Here is a 21,885-nt window from a genome sequence, read left to right as displayed (position 1 = left end):
ATGATTGCTAAGAACTTCATTTGAACAACTTTAAAGGAGATTTTCTCAATATTTAGATTTTTTTGCACCCTCAGATTCCAGATTTTCAAATAGTTGTATCTCCTACAAATATTGTCCGATCATAACAAACCATACATCAATGGAAATATTATTTATTCAGCTTTCAGATGATGTATAAATCTCAATTTCAGAAATGTGACCCTTATGACTGGTTTTGTGGTCCAGGGTCACATATAGATCACAGACAAATTCAGAAAGACAACAGGTTTTGCAAAAGTTACATGAATAAATGTCAGGTAAATATAAATGTGAATGTAAACACTAAGATTACAAAACTCATATTTTGTAGTAATTTAACAGGAATAAAATGCACACACACAAAAAAATATTTTTTTATGTTTTACAAGAAAATCCTTTCAGTTTTTCCACTTAAAAAAATTCTTGTTTAGTTCTGTTACTTGACATTTCATTGTAATTAATTGTGAAATGTACTACTAATTTCTGAGTGAAATATTTTCTACACCAGTTATTTTTTAGTGACGTATTAAACTTGATGTGCTGTACATTAAAAACAAACGTTCATTCTTTTGTTTGGACCAGTTCATATTTGCCTGAATGTCTGTATTTTTGTCAATTCATCTTAATGTGTAATACTTCTGAAGGCTTTATTGATCTCCTCTAGAAAATTGAGCTGAGACCAATGCCAGTTGCAATGGCAGTAGATGGCACTGTTACACAAACCTAATGCACTTAATAAACCATTGCCAGACTATAAACAAAATATGCCTGGATTTTAAGCTTCTGTGAACAGTTGCTTTGTTCTTGTGAATGGATATTTAATTTACCAATGGCAAGACCAGCTGAAAATACTAGGTTTATGCACTGAGCTCTTTAGATGAAGGACTAGTCACTAGATTTATTGACATCAAATCTGTGAAATGCATGCAAAACTAATGTCTTAATAACTCATGTATAACTATGCCTCCCTCCCCTTGGGGTTTCTGTGGTGAAGATCGGTTACGGGTAGTTTTGCACAGAGAGTTTAGTTTCCCACGAGTCATGAATCCAGCAATACACCAACTTAATGACCGTCCCTTTTGTCCTAAATACCCACTTCTGTTATATATGTGATACCCAGCATCCAGTTTGTTATGCAACAGTGTCCTTAAAGAAATAGTTCACAGTAATGGAGTGGTGTGGATTATTGTGATGTTTTTATCAGCATAAAACTCTCATTCTGACGGTACCCATTCACTGCAGAGCATCCATTGCTGAGACACTGATGCAGAGACACATTTCTACAAACCTGATGAAGAAACAAACTCATCCTGAGCTCAGATGACCTGAAGGTGAGAACATTTTCAGCAAATTCTCATTTTTGTCTGAACTATTTCTTTAATTGCAGTTGCATGAACTGATCATTAATTAGTTGATGTGAAGAGACATTGAATGGTTTTTGTGTTTAACAAAGGTCACAAGGTCACACTTCCCCGCAGCGGTTTGGCGGGAGCCTGTCAGGACATTTACCGTGGTTTACCAGGTCTTTACAGTGGTGTAAGAGTCTGGGTTCATGTACTTGTTTTGCCCGGAGATGTTGATGTGCCTCCCGTTGAGCGGCTTCACGCTGGATCCTCCATCTGTTTGTCAGAAACCGTTCTCGGTGTGTTCCAGATTAATTATAATCATTGATTTGAACGTCATCACTGCAGGACTCGAGTGGTGAAGCTGCTGAGACACCAAATAAACGTGCACATCAGTCCTGGAGCAAATGCATGTGTTCGGTTGTCTGACCAGTGGGATGCATGTGGAAAAACAAGTCTGCATGCAATTATACAGCTGTGTCGCCCGCTGTGACCCTCCGCGTCGCTCACACTGTGTGATCCGCCGGAATGAGAGCATCTGCAGATGAAAACACACCTGTCACTGAACACTTCCATGTTTCCCTTTAGTGTCTGTCCCAATTTGACAAGACAAATATTACCCACTTTGTCCCAGTAACCCCAGTTATTAGACACTTTTATGGCAGAGTTAATGTTTCATTGATATACAAATATAGTTTTTATTAATATTTTGAATGATTTTTTTTTGTGTGTGCGTGTATATATATATATATATATATATATATATATATATATATATATATATATATATATATATATATATATATTAGTTTTTTTTTGTAAATTTAAAGTTAAAGTAGTAAATTTAATCATTTTAATTTCTTTTAGTAATTTTTGTCAGTTTTATTTGTTTTTTTTTTTTTAAATGTCTATGTATATATTTTTTATTACTATTTATTTCAGTTCTAGTTTCATTTATTTTAGTACTTTAAGTTCAAACTAAATCAAAATTAGAAATGTTTCCTTGGTAGCTAGCTGTTCAGCAAGTGATTATTATTAATAATAATAATTTTGTTTAACTTTAATGTAATATTATTTATTATTAATAATTATTATTTTGCTTTAATTTAATGTTACTTAATAATAATTGTTTTATTTTAGTTCAATACACTGAAAAAAATGAATTCACTGCATTTTTTGAGGTAAGTGGTTGCAATCAATTTATTTTAGCTACATTTAAATATATTTAGTTGACTAACTTTCAACATTTTTGTTTTTAGATGTAGCTAAACTAAATAGTTTGCAACCACTTACCTCAAAAACAAATAGTATAATTTGTTTTCAGTGTATATTACTCAATTTTACTCACTTTTTTATTTTAAGTTAACCTTTTTTATCTCAAGTAACAATTTAAAAAATAATTTTGTTTTTGTTTAGGAATAAGAATAATTTAAGAAGCTGATTTGTAGAATAACTTATAGCAGATATGTGTGTGTGAATATAGTATTTCTATATGCCAGGGACTCCCAAACTTGTAGGCCAGACCCTTTGAGCTCAAATATTTTGTTAAAGAGATCTTAAGTCAATAATTTAATAACACATTTGCATCTTTATTGGACTCTGATGTAGACATATTATCACATGACATGCAATTAAACAAATAAAATATTTCACCTTTTTTCATAAGTGTATTATGAAACAATTTATTCAATTTATTTAATCTTTTTTGTGATTTAATAGCTTTTCATCAACTTTGCTATATGTCATCAACAAACAGAAACATTTGGTTTTGCATGATTCTGCCTCCACAAAAGTCGTGCATCTTAAAGACAGATTTAAAAAATGCATATCAGTGATGCATATTCATATCAGTGCCATGTGAAAACAAAACAAAGCATGCTTTGCACTGTCAGATGTTCAGAACAATTTATACGACATCCACAGCCTTTGTCAATTAGTAGATTATTAGAGGAAATCTCCATAGTAGCTTAAATAATATTGTTTCCCAGCGTTTTGTTAAAGGGAAATCAGGTTTGAGGTGTGTGACCTTCATGACCTTTGGCACCCTGATGGGGTCGTGACACAAGGCTGTTTATTTACCCAGGAAAAACACTGGTTTCTGGAGGATGCTGGGAAATAAGTAAATGAATGAAGGTCAGTGAGGACAAATTCTAGCCTGAACATCTGACATATGTTAGATGGGGACAGCCACTGAAGTTCATAACATGTCAGTCACATCATTCTTGATTTACATGCATCCAACGAGCTCGTTGTCACATGCAATAGATATTCTTCACTGAAGTTTAAGATTAGAATGAGTTTGTTTCTTCATCAGGTTTGTATAAATGTGTCTCTGCATCAGTGTCTCAGCAATGGATGCTCTGCAGTGAATGGGTGCCGTCAGAATGAGAGTCCAAACAGCTGATAAAAACATCACAATAATCCACTCCACTCCAGTCCATCAGTTAACATCTGGAGAAGAGAAAAGCTGAAACAAACCCAGTATTATGATGTTTTTAACTCAAATACATTGAGTCCATAATAACGCTTCCTCCAGTATAAAAGTGTTCTGGTCTGAATCAGGAGAGAAATCTGCAGATCAAGCAGCGTTTACAAACCAAAACAGCTCTAAACTAATATGTGTCTGGATTTTGATGTGAGAGACAACAGGATATGAACTATTTTACTGGAGGAAGCGTTATTATGGATTATGGACTTATATTTTAGTTAAAAACATCATAATGAGGGATTTGTTTCAGCTTTTGTCTGACGGCACCCATTCACTGCAGAGACACTGATGCAGAGACACATTTCTACAAACCTGATGAAGAAACAAACTCATCCTGATCTTGGATGCCCTGAGGGTGAGTGCATTTTCAGTTTTGGGTGAACTATTTCTTTAAGCTTTCTTCATGCTCAGGTAAATCAATGTTTGAGAGAGAAATGACTGTGTGGTGACTTTAAATATTGATTGTGCTATAGTAAACTTCTCCCACAGCTCGTTTTATTACTGAATGATAGTCTCAATCTCAGTATGTTCTTGACTCTCTCACAAACTCAGCAATAAAAGGCATGATAATGAATGTTTGAGGAGATAAAACACAACGGCCAGCGACTCAATCAAATATTCACCTGAATTACAAAGAATGCAGCCAGTTAAACTCTGCGTCCCTCCCTCTGGCTTCATTAGAAAACTCCCACTTCACACTGAGTTCAGTTTACTGAAATATTCCCAGACTCTTCTGGGATTTGTGTGTTTCAGACGGCAGACTGGTAGTTTGTCCCTTCAGATCGAGTTGAAGGACATTACCGTCATCATCATGAGTAAGGAAGCCCGTCCATCCTGGGACAGTCCCATGCAGTTTGTCCTGGCGTGTGTGTCTTATGCTGTGGGACTCGGGAATGTCTGGCGTTTTCCGTATCTCTGCCAAATGCATGGAGGAGGTGAGAGGATTCGTGTTTTACTTCACATCTCCTCATGCTTGCATATGAATGTTTGTTCTTTTGAGCTAAACTTTGATAGAGAGCTTGATAACAGCAGCAGCAGAACAGGACAAAAATATAATGTGATGCAAGACTTTGCAAAAAATAAAAATAAAAAATGTAAAGAAAAATAGATTTTTCTTTAAATCTTAGATCTAAAACAACTCCACTTAATTTAATTAAAAACAAAACAAGTTGGTCCTTCATAAATTAAATTCAGCTATATGCCAGGATGGGTATGTATTTTGCAGCATATTTGTTACCTTTAGCCTCCATAATGATAAAGACTTTCCAAAAATTATCAAAAATATAATAGATTTTTTTTTAATACTCAAAAATATACATAAAACAACTCTACTTCATAATTAGACTTTGCAAAAATTCTCAACAAATGAATGGACCCCCCCCCCCCCCCCTCTCTCTTTTTAAAGCTTGAAAATAAAACAAAAACAACTCTACATCATTAAAAAAAAAAAAAGATTGGTTCATCATAAATTAAATTCAGCTATGTATAAAACATTGCCAGGGTGATTATGTATTTTAAACTATTATCATTATCAGGCTCTTCAGTAAAAGTTTAATTCTCTCAATAACATCCTTTATAAAGCTCTAAACATTTGGACATGAAATGATGATATTTAGGTCCATATTAACTGCAATGCATTCAATATGACGTCTAATAAAACATTAGTTGTCGGTCATTTAATGCTGAGCAAAAATATATACTTCATAATTGTTTATTGAAGCAGTTTTGTAATTAATAGGACTGAATCTAGCTTAATACATTACATTAATTATACATTACTATTAATTATAGTAACAAATGCCAATATTTGCTTTTTACAATGTAGTTACTTTATTTTTTATTACTCAATGGACATTTAAAATGACTGTAAATTAAAAAAAAAAGTCAGATGAGAAATAAGTAAAGTAATAACAGTGTGTTTGTTACTTTGTTTATTTATTTACTGTTGGAAATGGCTTTTTTTTCCTCATTTTAGTTTGTCTTTTTATTTTCTTAAAAGTCAGATCAGGTAGGAATAATTAATTATAGTAATAATTCATAATTATTATTATTACAGTTGTTACTTTTGTTATTAACTAATTAACTAAGAGTCATATCAAATAGAAATAATTCATTGTAGTAAATTTTTTTTTACTTTTTGCAATGTGGGTTTTTACTTTATTTGTATTAATTAATAGCCTTTACAAATTTTTAGTGTGTTATTTTAAGTTATTAAATCATAAATCATGGCGTGTGTGTGTGTGTGTGTGTGTGTGTGTGTGTGTGAGAGAAAGAGAGAACATGCAGGTCTTTTCAGTTTTCTTTCAATAAAATTGCTGTAAGAAAAGTTGCTGTTAGTAAATATTCTTTAATTCTTTCCTTTAACTGACTCTTCAAGTGCAAATGAGTGTAAAAGTGAACAAACACAGCAAAGACAAACGACTCTGGACTGAACTCAAGAAACAGCGTGAGATGTTTGTACAGAAAGTCACAGAAGCATCACACAAAGTGTTATCGTTCTTTAACTTCCCTGAGCATCTCATCCAGATTCCCAGCACATATTATTTGTTCTACTTCCCTGCGTTTCATGCATCTGCTAAACGTCTGTGGTTATGCATTCAGTGCTTCTTTGAGGAGCATCACCTGAATAACAATCACAAACCTTTTGTTCGGCGTTTAGCAAAGTGATCAAAGTACAATTGTAAAGGAGGGAAAGTTATGCACAGTCATTCACAGCTGCTGGTTTGCATGATGCCGTCAACTATTCCTAAACTCCCTCTTTATCCACAATAATCCAGAGCTGCTCAAGTATGCAAATAACTGAACAGTTATGAAATTACTTTACATTCAGTCAATAAAATCATAGTAATGCATGACATAAATGCATCTGTAGTATTTGCATATTAAAATCATATCTATGAGATCAGGCAGCAAAGTCATAAAAAACCTGTATAATTTCATGAATAATATTAATAATTGGTTTTCCACCAAAAGCAAGAAGGCACATTTTCACATTTTAATTTCATGGACATATGCTCCATATATCTCTATAAACTTTCCTTATCAAATAATTACAGTCAAAATTTGTTACAAATGTATGTGCATTTGTGAAGTAGAATTTAATAATAGCAAATGGGACATACATAAAATTAAGTGAATGTGAATTTTACCAAATATTTTCTCAGAAATTAGTCGAAAGCATTTGAAAACAGAAAATCTCTGTAAACAGAAACGTACTTTATCCCCAAAATTACAAATGGCTGAAAAAGGCACAGGAAAAAAATCATGGAAAGTCTTTCTGGTCCTTGAATCTGATTGGCCGTTTCACGTTTGGTATCACTCACAGCGAGGGTCATGGCAGACGCCCAAATCCACTATATTATTATAAATTATACAGTTTTTGTGTCACAGAATGTAGTTTTAAGGCATGAATTTTGTTGTTTATTAAATATTATAAATAATATTAGTATTTAATAATAGTATTTAGTTTTGAGAAACCGTATGTGTTCATGATGGTGATTTTAGTTACATTGTTCTGCCTCTGTTCTGAGACTTTTTATGAGTGACTCAGCAGTAAAGACTTTTATATTGAAAGAGACTGAAATAGGTGCTGCGTCCCAATTCATATACTATGCGTCCCTAATAGTATTCAAAAATAGAATTAGTATGTCCCAAATCATAGCATGTTGAAAGACAATGCCAAAGATTCCCAGATGGTTTACTACTTAAGATTAAAATTCAATAGCACGACAAAGATATCGCTTTCCTCAGCGGACATTCAAACTAATGTTTATTGTGAATATGAGATTGAGTTGAAGAATGAATGCTGTATCATTTGTATCATGCTGTATCTCTCTCTCATAATACTCTACATAATAGCTTTAAACTGAGATTTTAATCCGTGGCGGAAGGAAATAGTTCCACGCAAAAGATGCTGTCGAACTGTTGTATAAATGCAATATTACACTCGTAGCAGTGCGATATGGCTGTATATCAGCATGCTGTGATTCAGCCGATTGCTGTAGGTAATGACAGCATGCCGATATAAAAGTTTTATTTCTGTTTTTTTGTGATTGTCCAGGTGGTTTTCTGATCCCATATATGCTGATGCTGTTTCTGGAGGGGATTCCTCTCTTCTGTATGGAGCTGGCCATCGGTCAGAAGATGCGTCTGGGCAGCATCGGCGCGTGGACGGCCATCAGCCCGTATCTGGGTGGACTGGGTCAGTCACCCTTCATTTACAAGATGCTTAATGCTATAAAATGACCTGATATCATCATTATATGATCATCTGTGCTTTACAGGTATTGCCAGTGTTGTGACCTCCATGTACCTGTGTCTGTACTACAACGTCATCAACGCCTGGAGCTTCTGGTATCTCTTCCATTCATTTCAGGTCAGTTTACTGAAAAATCTAATTCGCTTTTAACAAAGGTTACATGTTTCTCTAATACCAAATTTCAGTGAATAATGTTTAAAAACTGGTCTTTTATGTGCCAGTTTTGGAGAATGGATTCAAAATGTGGGTTTCAGTATTATTGATGCCTGAAAACATGATCAAATCAGTCAAAATATATGTTACACGTGTACATGTAAAGTATAATTTAATAATAGCAAGTAGGATGTACATAAAATTAAGTGAACATGTATTTTACAGAATATTTTCTCAGAATTTAGTCAAAAATATTTGAAAACTATGGAAGCTTGTTTCCACGACAGGATCAACATAAAAAAGGTAAATTATGACTTTTTATCTCAAAAATTGGACAATTCTGATAAATTAAATTATATAGAGATATAAATTTGCTTCCATAGTTTTCAAATAATTTTGAATAAATTCTGGAAAAAAAAACGAATTCAAAAGAATTCAGAGAAAATAAAGTCAAAATTGTGAGATATAAACACGCAATTAACTCTTTTACTTTTTTAATTCTGTGGTAGAAACAAGCTTCCATAGAAAACAGAAAATGTGCCATTTTCATTGACAATTTTGCAAAAAATTAGTATTTTTTTTCAGTAGAAATATCTAAAGATTCTTAAGTCAATATATATTTACTTGAAATACAAAATGATATAGAAAAGATAAGAAGTCTTGTTTTCTGAGATTTATTAACATTGCGAGAAAAAATATTAAATTACGTTATTATGTTTAAAACAAAACAAAAATATCTGTGATTTGGAGTCAGAAAATAAACTTTTCCCTTTGAATTAAGCAGATTTTTCTGACCGTATTGGCAGATTTTTATTCTGATTTTTCTTTAAGCATAAACAATCCCTTAATTTTGATGAGTTTCTCAAAAAACAAGACAATTTATGCAATTTTGCATTGTGAATAAATGTGCATCAGTCTAGGGATGCTTATATATTTGTTCTGAAAAACACCAAAAAATCAATAGAGCATCATTTTTTGATGTATAAACCAAACTAAACCAACTTTGTTTCTGGCCCATGCAGGAAATGGCTAAATAATCTAAATATCTGTCCAGTGTTGGGGAGAATATAACTAAAAGCAGAAATGCTTCTAGTTTTTCTGAGAAGCTTGTAGTGTAGCTGCTTTCTCAAAACAGTTGCTTGTTGATTGTAGTTGAACTGCTCGAGTCCGGATGTGTAGCAGATTTCTTGTTCCCCTCACGAGTGGATCAGTGATGTCTTGAGTTCATGTTTTCTGGTGTGTTTCTGCAGTCGGTGCTGCCGTGGGCCGAGTGTCCCGTCAATGCGAACCGCACCGGGTATCTGGAGGAGTGTGAGGTGGCTTCATCCACTCAGTACTTCTTCTACCGTGAGACGCTGAACATCTCGTCGTCCATCAATGAGAACGGAGGCCTTCACATGGGTCAGGCGCTCTGTCTGCTGCTGGCCTGGATCATCGTCTACCTCTTCATCGTCAGAGGCGTCAAGTCCACCGGCGTGGTGAGATACACTGCCTTATACACTCTTCCTTCTTAATATCATTTTTCTGAAGCATTAACAGGGAGCTTCATACAATCACAAAACACTCTTTTTCTTCCATATTAGCACTTTCAAAATAAATTAAAACATTAAAATTAGTGCTGGCGAACGATTAATCGTGATTAATCACATCCCAACTAAAAGTTTTTGTTTATATGTCTGTGTACTGTGTATATTTATTATGTATATATAAATACACACACATGCATGTATATATTTAAGAAAAATATGTTTTAAGAAAAATATATTTATATATTATATAAATACATGTAAATCTTTTCAAAATATACATAATAAATATACACAATACACACATATATATTGTGTAAACAAAATATATATATATTATTTTGGATGCGATTAATCGTTTGACAGCACTAATTAAAATATTTAATAATATTTTAAATAAATATAAATATGCAATATATTTAAGATCTGTGTGTGTGTATTTCTATTTCTATTTAAATTTATATTATATATAAATAATTTATATTATAATAGATTAAATTTATAAATTTATATATATATTTATATATATAATATTTTTATTTTTATTAAATATGTGTAAAATGTCATCTTAAAGTGTTGATAAGTCTATAAATGTATTAATGCATATATGTAAATTTAGAATTAAGTGCAAGTAAGTCAATTATTGATAATCATGATTTATAAAAACATTTGCACAAAGATTTCATGCACAAATTTGTGCATATGCACGGTTAGTGAATGACACCCATTGATTATAAAAAATAATTTGTCATTAATTGCTCTCATTCATTTCCAAACCGTTATCTTCTCTTCAACTCCTGTTTGCTTTCTGCTCTTCAGTGTCTACAGATGAAATAATAAGCCAAACTGCAGCTTTGACTCTCGACTTTCCTCCTCAGGTGGTTTATTTCACAGCTACATTTCCGTACGTGGTTCTGATCATCTATCTGATCCGCGGCGTCACTCTTCATGGAGCCTGGAACGGAGTCAAGTACATGTTCACACCTAAAGTAAGAAACACCTGCTGCTTCTCTGATCCGTGAGAGTTCGGTTAGAGCTGAGTTTGTGTTAAAGGGGTCATGACATGAGAAATCAAATTTGCCTTGATCTTTTGGCATATAAGAGGTCTTTGTAGCATTAATACATCCTGCAAGTTTCAAGGCTTAAAACATCCTTCTCATTATAAACACATCATTTATTTAATCAAGCTCTAAAAATGGCTCGTTTTGGATCCCAGGGGCAAGATGACATCACAGGGGCACAAAAATGTGCATAAACACTGCCTCCACAGCAAGACATCGACATAGGCCCCGCCCACTGGCTATCAGTTGCTTATCACCTGACACTTGCACCAAAAGCAAATAGAAATGACAATCACTGCCGCTATCTTGTCTACACTGGATGCAGTGGACAGATGTGCACACTCCAGTCAAATAAGACAAATGCAGTGAAAGAAGGTTTGCTTTGATGCGTTTGGTTTAAACAGCTCGTTCACGTCTTTGTACAGATACCAGAAGGATCCCAGCGTAAGGAACAAGTGGATATTTATTTTTAATGGCATTCTGGATTTTGTTTTGTAATCGAGGCACAGTGTCATGGAGAGACGCGACAAGAAATTTGGGTGTCCACACTAGACAGAGTGCACTCTGCACTTGCAACGAAATCGATTTGTTTATAATCTAATTCATAAATATTAAACCTTTTTAATATTATTAAATGTACATACTGAGTGCCTGATATCTTTGTTTTGGAATACGCTTGTTGGTTCGCATTGAGTTCTGTTTTAACGTACAAATTTGCTTTAATCTGAGGTAAACTATCTGTTGTTGCTCTCAGTATGGCTATAAGGCCATGCAATATGATATTCAAACTCACAATAGACACATTTAACTTTGAATAAAGCACGTAATTACCAGAGATTATTACAGATTATTACCATAATTACTTGTTATATCGTTTGTATGTTGTTGTTCCAGCTGTCGCAGCTAGTTGGGATAAAAACTCAGATTAACATGGAAAAGATAGCTTTTATTGCGTGTCGCGTGTAGTTAGGATACGGTGTAAGTAAATGATTTCATAATGCTTTGTCTGGAAATGACCGCTTTTTTTTTCATGTTGTCAAAACAAACATGGAATAGCGAGGGGGCCCGATACTGTTTCCTATGCAGTGATGTTAGCCAATCATAACAGCGGCTGATTACTGACAAGCCTTAAAGGACCCGCCCCTTAAAACAGGTCGTTTTAGAGAGAGGGTCAGAATGAGGGTTGAAAATAATAATTTTTCCACATATTTTTTTGTGCAAAAAACGTTATTAACATTATAAGTAAACCTCAAATATAAAAAAAAAAAAATCCAAATCATGACCTCATTAAATGTGTATGTGTGTGTCTGTGTGCAGTGGCATGCACAAGGGGCGGGGGGGGGGGGGGGGGGGGGTCGAGTCCCTGCCCCTTTAAGGTCCGATGGTAAAGTACCCTTGCAGTCCGTGCACCCGGTCTGCGATTGCTGCCGAGAGAAGGGGTGTTCAATATGACGATTTTTGATCGTGGACGATACAAATGTCTCCAAGATTTGCTTTTTTGAAGAAATATCATAGTATCGGGCTACAGCGCATGTTCTATCAGCTGCAGTTCTGGGGCCGCCCGCCGTCTCTATACTGTACAACACGACATACATTCACATCAGTGTTAACTCAGCGGTAGAGTTATTCTCACGGGACACTGCACTTATTCACAATCACAAAAGTACATTATTTGCATCTGCTTTAAAGCTTTGCCGGTTAAACGTTTCCTGCTGGTCAGACATGCGCTTTTTTCTGAGCACATACACCCAAAAGCCCATCAAACAGCGCCTGATTACTGAACTAGGTTATCTTTTGTTCTAATAGTGTCAAAACACACAAGGTTTACATACAGTATAGACTCTGTCTAAAATGAAAGTAAACAGCTGAGAGAAACAGATGCTGTCTGTATATTAGATGCGTGCAGCTAGGGACAGTATTAAACATGCTGCCGACTGTCATTATAGGGATAAGTTGTTTTCATTTTTTAATAACAAAGATAAAATAATGACAAAGATTTTTATCTTCACCCACTTTGGCCTAAATATCGACCATCTTTTTTGTATATTTTGTTACCTTAAAAGGCTATCTTTATAATAGGGAAATTAGTCTGGCTGTAATGCTCAAACAAATAGCAAAATAGAAAAACCAACATGATAAAGAATCGTGATAAAATCGTGAATCGCGATATTTGTAAAAAAAAAATTGTGATATGATATTTTTTGCCATATCGCCCACCCCTATAGCCGAGGAGGATCAAACCCATCACTCAGTGTGTGTGTGTGTGTGTGTGTGTGTGTGTGTGTGTGCTCATCTGTGTGTGTGTGTGTGTGTGTGTGTGTGTGTGTGTGTGCGCTCATCTGTGTGTGTGTGCGTTCCTCTCTCTGTGTGTGTGTGTGTGTGTGCTCATCTGTGTGTGTGTGTGTGTGTGTGCTCATCTGTGTGTGTGTGTGTGTGTGTGTGTGTGTGCTCATCTGTGCACCTGGTATTCATCACGTCCTGGGGACCAAATGTCCCCACAAGGATAGTAATACCAGTAAATCTTAATCTTGTGGGGACATTTTTTGGTCCCCATGAGGAAACAAGCTTATAAATCATACAGCATAAAGTTTTTTGAAAATCTAAAAATGCAGCATGTTTCCTGTGAGGGCTAAGTTTAGGTGTAGGGTTGGTGTAGGGCAATAGCACATACAGATTGTACAGTATAAAAACCATTACGCCTATGGGATGTCCCCATAAAACATGGAAACCCAACATGTGTGTGTGTGTGTGTGTGTGTGCGTTCCTCTCTGTGTGTGTGTGTGTGTGTGTGTGTGTGTGTGTGTGTGCGTGTACTCATCTGTGTGTGTGTGTGTGCGTGTACTCATCTGTGTGTGTGTGTGTGTGTGTACTCATCTCTGTGTGTGTGTGTGTGTGTGTGTGTGTGCGCTCCTCTCTCTCTCTCTGTGTGTGTGTGTGTGTGTGTGTGTGCTTGCTTATCTGTGTGTGTGTGTGTGTGTGTGTGTGTGTACAGCTGGAGCAGCTGGTGAATCCTCAGACGTGGATCAACGCTGCCACTCAGATCTTCTTCTCTCTGGGTCTGGGCTTCGGTTCTTTGATCGCTTTCGCCAGTTACAACCATCACAACAACAACTTCGAGAAGCAGGCGGTCGTCGTGTCGCTCATCAACAGCGGCACGTCTGTGTTCGCCAGCATCGTCACCTTCTCCATCTACGGCTTCAAGGCCACCTTCAACTACGAGAGCTGTTTGGAAAGGTACAGACCTCAGCTTCAGTCACCAACACTAATCTGAATGCTGGCAGTCGGCTCATGTTACAATTGCATTTCTAAGTTTATTTTTAAACTGGTTTCATATGAAATCTTTCAGAATGGTTTTGGACTGTCGTCTATGGAAACTATTCAGAGTATAAAGCATCAAATATTCACAGAACTGCAGAGAGAGAGAGAGAAGAGTGTTGTGAAATCTTTGTCATTTATACTTATTATACATTTCTATTTAAAAAATAATTATGGTTTTCAAACAGGTTTCCTTAACTGATCCCTCATCAGGACTCATGGACTGCATTTACATTCACAGCTAATTCAGTTTCAGTTTGGGTTTGAGCTGCTGTTGAATATACAGTATATGCTTATTTATTTCAAATGGAAAGGGTCAGGCAATTATTATTAATAATAATAATTATTATTATCAAATAAAATTGTATATAAAATATAAAAATTATATTATTAAAATTATTGTAAAAAATATTATTAATAATAATTGTTATTCTATCAAAATGTTTTATTTTTATAATGTAATAATTATTATATTGAATTATTAGAATTACAATTTTATATATTAATATTATTAATACTACTGCAACTAATAATAATTAGTAGTAATATAAATATTAGTATTATTAACATTAATATATAAAATTATAAAATTATATTTGTTATAATAACCAATTATTAATTCTAGTAGTAGTAGTAATAATAATAATAATAATAATTATTATTATTATTATAAAGATAATTATTGTTAATAATTATCTTTGCATAATAATAATTATTAACAATAATAATAATTATCTTTATAATAGTAATAGTACTATCAATAGTATTATGACTACTAATACTAGTACTACTAATTATTATTATTATTATTATTATTTTTATTATTAATAATTATTATTCTTATATCATAATTATTGTTATATTTATTTTGTAATATCATAATTAATATAATAAACGATTATAGTCATTATGATTATCATCATCGTTAATGTCAATTTGTTTTTAGTAATTCTGTAAAAGTGGTCTTGTTGCCCTTCCAGAAATGCATCCATTTAGTTGCCTGACCGTCTTGCCTTTAGCTACTCATCTGTTAGCACCCATAATTCCTTGCGGTCTGAACATGTGCATGTACAGTATCAGCTTTGAGTGGATTTTCTGAATAAGGTGTTTACATGCAACAGATTTCCTGTTAAAACTGGCAGATTCCAGGTGCTTCTCAAAACTCAAAACTAATCTGAATACTGCTAAATTTCAAATTAATATCAGAATATTGATGTGCATGTGAATGCAGTCACTGGTTAGTCAGAAAATGACATTTTGGGCCTGCCTAAACAAACAGATCCCAAAAAACAAAGCGTTTCAAACAGGAAGTCAAACAGCCAATGATGATTTATAGTGAGCCTGAGCATTGAATGGAGATACAGGAACGTGTTTTAACATCCATTCATATGCAATGTGAGTTATGAAGTCAATAAGCGATGCAGATGAACAGACTGATTGTTTGTTGGTCAGGATGAGGCTGCTGCTGCTCAATGCGTTCGATCTGTCGGAGGAGAGCATCAGCGCTGAGAACATCACGGCGTGGATCCATCATCTGAACATCACTGATCCAGAGAGGTTTGCTGCTATCGCTTCAAAGATCGAGCTCTGCAGTCTGGAGGCTGAGCTTGACACGGTAAACTAACAGTCAACCTTATCTTAATTCTATATACTGTATATATATATATACATGCATATTTATGTAAAATATGTTATGTTTATATGATAAATATATACATATATATGATATAATTTAAGAATATAAATATATACATGTAAATAGTATATTTTTTCAAATATTTACTGTATGTGTGTGTATTTATATATACATAATAAATATACACAGTGCCGTTCACTAAGAGTTTGAGAGTTTGAGTGGATAAAGACTCTCCAAGGACCACAGCTGGAGAACTGCTGCAGAGATTAGTTGAGTCGCGGAGTCAGAAACTTAAAAATCAAATAAATCAATCAGCACCTACATCATCACATGTTGTTTGGGAGGGTTTCAACAACAATTCTCCTAGCTCATCCAAAAACAAACTCCAGCATATTCAGTTATCAGACACGACTGGAACTTCAAATGGGACTGGCTTCTATGGTCAGATGAAACTAAAAAATGAGCTTTTTAGCAGCAAACACTCAAGATGGGTTTGGTGAACACAGGGATAAAAAGTACCCCATGTGTACAATGAAATATACTGCTGTATTTGTGATGTTGTGGACCTATATTTCTGCTGGAGGTCCTGGACATCTTGTTTAGACACATGGCATCATGGATTCTATCAAATACCAACAGATAAAAAATCAATAAGTGACTGATTCTATTGGAAATCTTATAATGGGCCATGTTTGGATCTTCCAACCGTACAATAATCCAAACACAAACCTCAAAAACAACACAAAAATGGGTCACTGAGCACAAAACCAAGCTTCTGCTGGCCATTCCAGTCCTCTGACCTGAACCCTGTAGAAAATGAGTGAGGTGAACTGAAGAGAAGAAGCTGTGAATCTGAAGGATCTGGAGTGATTCTGGATGAAGGAATGGTCTCTGATCTCTTGTCAGGTGTTCTCTAACCTCATCAGGCATTATAGGAGAAAACTCAGAGCTGTTAAACTGGGAAAAGGACGTTGCAGTAATTATGGCCGACATGAACTAGAGAAAAACATTTATTTCATAATGTGAATTTCCCCCTACTTTCCATTGATTTAATTCAATGAAAGTTTAGAATTTTGTAAATGTTTTGAATGAAAGATAGAGTTATTTTCACAGCTACCTTTGCTCATATTTACCAAGGGTGCCAATATTAATGGAGGGCACTGTACATATATTATGTAAACAAAAACTTTTATTTTGGATGTTATTAATTGTGATTAATTGTTTGACAGCACTAATATATATATATATATATATACACACACAATGTATTTTTAATTGTAATTTAATTTACAATGTATTTTTTAATATTGAAAATATATTTTCAAGCCCCTAGATTTTCTAATATATGGTTTAAACAAATGTATTTTTTTAAATATTTTAAATTATATCATGTTATTAAGTTGTTCACCACATATAGTTTGCATGTTTTCTACATATATGTTGTCCAGAGGTTTTTAATATTTTAGGCGGTATGGCTGCAGTTGTATTGTTATTGTTTGCTCAGGCGGTGGAGGGCACGGGTCTGGCGTTTATCGTGTACAGCGAGGCCATCAAGAACATGCCGCTGTCTCAGCTCTGGTCTGTGCTGTACTTCATCATGCTGCTGCTCTTAGGGATGGGGAGCATGCTGGGAAACGTCACGGCCATCATCACTCCGCTGGCAGACATCAAGCTCCTGTCGCGCTCCCTCAGCAGCGAGACCATCAACGGTACGAGGACCAGCTTTTAGGATTTATTTTTAGTTTTTGATTGTTTTTATTATCATTTTTTTAAAACTTGTAATTAACATTTTCATGATTTAATATATTTTTGTTAGTGTTTTTGCTCATTTTTATTATTATACAATTACTTTTAAATTTTTACGATTTAATTTTTAGTAAGTGTTTCTAATCATTCTTATTTTAAGTTTTTATTTTTATTTTACTTTTTTCTTTTGTATTAAATGAGTTTTTTTATTATTTGTTTGTTGTGAATTGAGTAAATATTGCTTAAAAAGTTTAATTTAACATATGTGCGCATCTTGAACATCAGTTGTTATAATTAAATAAGCCTGCATCACAAAACCATCCAAATATCCTTGATGTTGCTTAATTGTATATTTATTACTTTATGTATTGTTTATCTTATAGGGTCAATAATAAGATTATTGCACTGTTTTTCTCAGCAGATGCTCTTTATATTTATGTTTCTTGCCGAGTGTTGATCAGTGAGCGCTCCTCTCAGATCTAGTCTGGTCTGTGACGCTGGTTTTCCTCTGGTCTCTGGCAGGTCTGGTTTGTCTTCTCTGTTTGCTGCTGGGTTTAGGGTTCACCAGCCGCTCGGGAAACTACTGGTTCACCATCTTCAACGAATACGCGGCTACGCTGTCGCTGCTCTTCATCGTCTTCATTGAAGTCATCAGTGTGTGTTACATCTACGGACTGAGAAGGTGAGCAATTCAACGGCTTTTAAAAACACTTCACACAAAGGAGGAACAAACTAGTTTGCATAATTAGTGGGGTTTTTTTGTGTTAGTGTTTATACTGATAACATTTCATCAAACTGAGGGAAATGGTTGTTAATAGACACAAATATTAAACCAGTTAATGTAATAATGAAGAACTGTTAGCAAGGAATATTATTTTTTATTATTTTTTTATTTAAATCTGTTAATATAAGAACTGTTAGCAAGGAATATTTATTTTTATTATTATTTTATGTAAAAAAAAATTTATTTTATTTATTTTGTACTGATTTTTATTTGATTTTATTTTAAAAAAATTAGCAAGGATTTTTTTTTTATTCTAAAATGTATTTATTATTTTGTTTTATTTTATTTTATTTTGTACATATTTTTAATTTTACTTTAAAAGTTTATTTTATTTTACTTTATTTTTTCAAATGTAAAGAGAAATTTAAACCAGTTAATATAATAATGAAAAACTGTTTGTTTGTTTTTTATTTGATTTTGTACTGATTTTTATTTTATTTTATTAAAAAAAAAACTGCAAGGATGTTTTTTATTTATTTATTTAGTTTTATTTTATTTTGTACATATTTTTTATTTTATTTAAAATTTTATTTTATTAAAATATAAAAAAATCTTTAGAACCTTGTTAAACTAAAAAATGGAAAAAAATAATCCATTGGTCAGATGTGGATGTCTCGGGTGATTGTGATGTTTGTGCTGATTTATGGTTGCTCGTGATCGACAGGTTTGAGAAGGACATCGAGGACATGTTGGGTCATCGGCCGAACTGGTATTGGAAGGTGATGTGGGCAGTGGTCAGTCCTCTGCTCCTCTTCAGTCTCTTCATCTTCTACATCATAAACTACATCCAGGGAGGCACGCCGACGTACCAGGCCTGGGACAAAGATCTGGTGCGATTACACCGTTTACTAAACTCAGCTGCATCAACAACTAGTGGTTTGTGAGGAACTACAGGGGAGGCATTTACCAAAAATTAATCAAATCATAAAAATGTGAAATTAAAATAAATACATTTTAAAATAAAAACATTTTTTTTTTTTACTAAACATTAATTTAATAGAAAAAGGAAAATTAAAATAAATAAATAAGTTTAAAATAAAAACAACCAAAAACACTTACTAAACATTAATTAAATATTAAAGATGTAAAATGAAAATACATTAAAATAAAAACAACCAAAACCCTTACTAAACATTTTTTAAATAAAAACCATTAAAAAAAACGTACTAAAACTGAATTTATTCAAAATGTACAATGGAAATAATTAATTTTAAAATAAAACAAATCAGTCAAAATAAAACACATACAATGATTAATTCAACCATAAAAATGTAAAAATACAAAAAAGAAAATATTTTTTTTTTTTAGCAATTATTTCATTTTGATTATTTTTATAATCAAATGCAAATTCAAAATAAAACAATTGCTAAAACTTTAACAATTTAAATAATTAATTGTAAAATAAAACTATTTCAAAATGATTTCAAAATATAAATAATTAAAATAATACAATAAAAAACACTAAAAGTTAATTAAATAATAAAAATAAAAATGAGAATAATAAAAAAATCACAAAATACTAAACAAATGTGAAATGAAAATAAATAAATCATTTTAAAATAAAAACAATCTAAAAACACTTACTAAATTTTAATTAAATAATAAAAATGTGCAATGAAAATAAATAATTCTAAAGTAAAAACAATAAAAGAAATTAAAAATAAATAAATAATTTTAAAATGTAAGACAATTAAAAACCTACTAAAACAAGAAAAATAAATTAAAATAATTAAAAATTAAAACAATAAAAAATACTAAACATTAAATAAACAAATATAAGTACAACATTTTAAAAAATCTAATTAATCAAAATAAAACATTTACTAATAATTAAAATGTAAATTAAAATATTTGCTGAAAAAGTAAAAGTGTGTGTGCGTGGAGGTTTATATATCCTGGTGGGGACTTAAACCTGAATACACACAGACTCATGGGGACTCATGTCTCAGTGGGGACCTAAATTGAGGTTTTGAGAAAGTAAAAATGCCTGTAGTTTCCTGTGAGGGCTATATTTAGGTGTAGGGTTGGTGTAGGGCGATAGAAAATACGGTTTGTACAGTATAACAACCATTACGCCTATGGAGAGTCCCTACAAGGATCTCTGACCAGACTGTGTGTCTCTGTCTCTCAGGGTCGGTCGGTGGTGAAGGAGTATCCGGTGTACGGTCAGGTCTTCATCGCTCTGCTGCTGCTGTCAGCGCTCAGCTGTGTGCCGCTCGCTGCTCTTCACTCCGTCTGCAGGAGACACCGTCACGTCTGACGCTTAGACCCATGCAAACACAGCTATATTAGTATTATTATATTCTGAATTCAATGCTTCCGCGTGATGAACATTTTCAGTTTTTGGCTGGTTGTACAATACATTAGCTATTAGGACTTTTTACATTTATATTTACATGACTGATGAAACAGGATCAGAGTCATGATTAAGGATGATCAGAAACACTTTACTTGAAGCCTTTATGCATAATGCATTATAATCCAATGTCATAATGTGCATTGTAGTGCATTAAATCTTTTCATTAATAATTGCAACCAAAGTTAAAATGCATTGTAATATTTGAAGGTTTGTTTGTTGTATGTTTTAATGCATTACACGTTTTAAAGGTGTATGAATGAATAGATAAGTATTATGTGGTTTCAATTATTCATGAGATCATGCTTTGCAAGGCATAATTAATGCATTAAACTACTTTTTTTAACTTATGCACTATATACTGTATAAAGACTTTAAGAAAGTGTTTTTCTTACTACAACAATAAAACTATTTATGCAGTGAATATGAACAGCAGATAAAGATCCAAACACACTTAATATCTGGATTTAGTCATATTAATGCGACCGATTGAGAATGTAAACTGTGTAAATAATACGTTTTTACTGCGGCTCATGTTATTTTAAAAGAAAATTAATTTTGTATATTTGTCAAATCACAATGTTTGATATGTCTGTGAAATGAACAATGAGTGATGTTTGACAGGAGGAAATATCATCAGATTCAATGTTTTTAAATGTAGAACTGCTGTATTTGGAGTAATCATATATATATAGTGTTTTGGATAGTAATCAAGTACTGTTTTTTATGCCTAAACAAGTCATATGTTTTTATTTGGTCCTGAACTCTTTGCTTTTAGTTCTTTGTCTTGTTTGACATCACTTAAAGAAACATCGTCCTGTATTTAGCGTTATATATTATCATTGCAAACAACCTTCTAGTCTTGCATTAATGCATAATAGTATACTGTTTTGTATGTTTTATATATTTTTTAATGTTTAGCTATTTTTTTTGTGTTCAAGGTCATTTATATTGGATATTTTTGCAACCTTTCATGTAATATTTACTTTGAAAAGCTTCATGAAAGCATTATTGCATGCTGATGACTGACAGAGACATGCTCACAATGAAGCATCACTATAAAAATAGCAAAAGCAGCATAAACATGAATTAATTAGTGAGATATGAACTAAAGTAAAAATAAACGTGAAATGAAAAAAGCATTAAAAATGTATTAATGTCAAATGAAAATATAAAAAAAAATACATTATATTAAATAAAA

At 33.0% G+C, this 21,885-nt stretch overlaps 2 protein-coding genes across 2 annotated transcripts in view; one reads left to right on the top strand and one right to left on the bottom strand.

Annotated features, from left to right (window-relative positions):
* ifnlr1 (interferon lambda receptor 1) overlaps window positions 1-21,885 on the bottom strand; it is a 676,379-nt gene that overhangs the window by 24,279 nt on the left and 630,215 nt on the right. The window lies entirely within an intron of this gene.
* slc6a20 (solute carrier family 6 member 20) lies at window positions 4,582-21,850 on the top strand. The gene is made up of 11 exons (XM_079431047.1): window positions 4,582-4,784; window positions 7,910-8,050; window positions 8,133-8,224; window positions 9,511-9,738; window positions 10,665-10,775; window positions 13,840-14,081; window positions 15,615-15,777; window positions 17,303-17,507; window positions 18,067-18,226; window positions 18,993-19,158; window positions 20,460-21,850. Exons 1-11 carry the CDS (start codon window positions 4,661-4,663, stop codon window positions 20,586-20,588), a joined length of 1,761 nt encoding a protein of 586 aa, XP_079287173.1. The 5' UTR covers window positions 4,582-4,660; the 3' UTR covers window positions 20,589-21,850.

The sequence above is a fragment of the Barbus barbus genome (genome assembly GCF_936440315.1).
Source record: "Barbus barbus genome assembly, chromosome: 12".
Lineage (NCBI taxonomy): Eukaryota > Metazoa > Chordata > Actinopteri > Cypriniformes > Cyprinidae > Barbus > Barbus barbus.
Note: the sequence above shows the minus strand (reverse complement) of the source record. Positions and strands in the feature narration are given on the sequence as shown.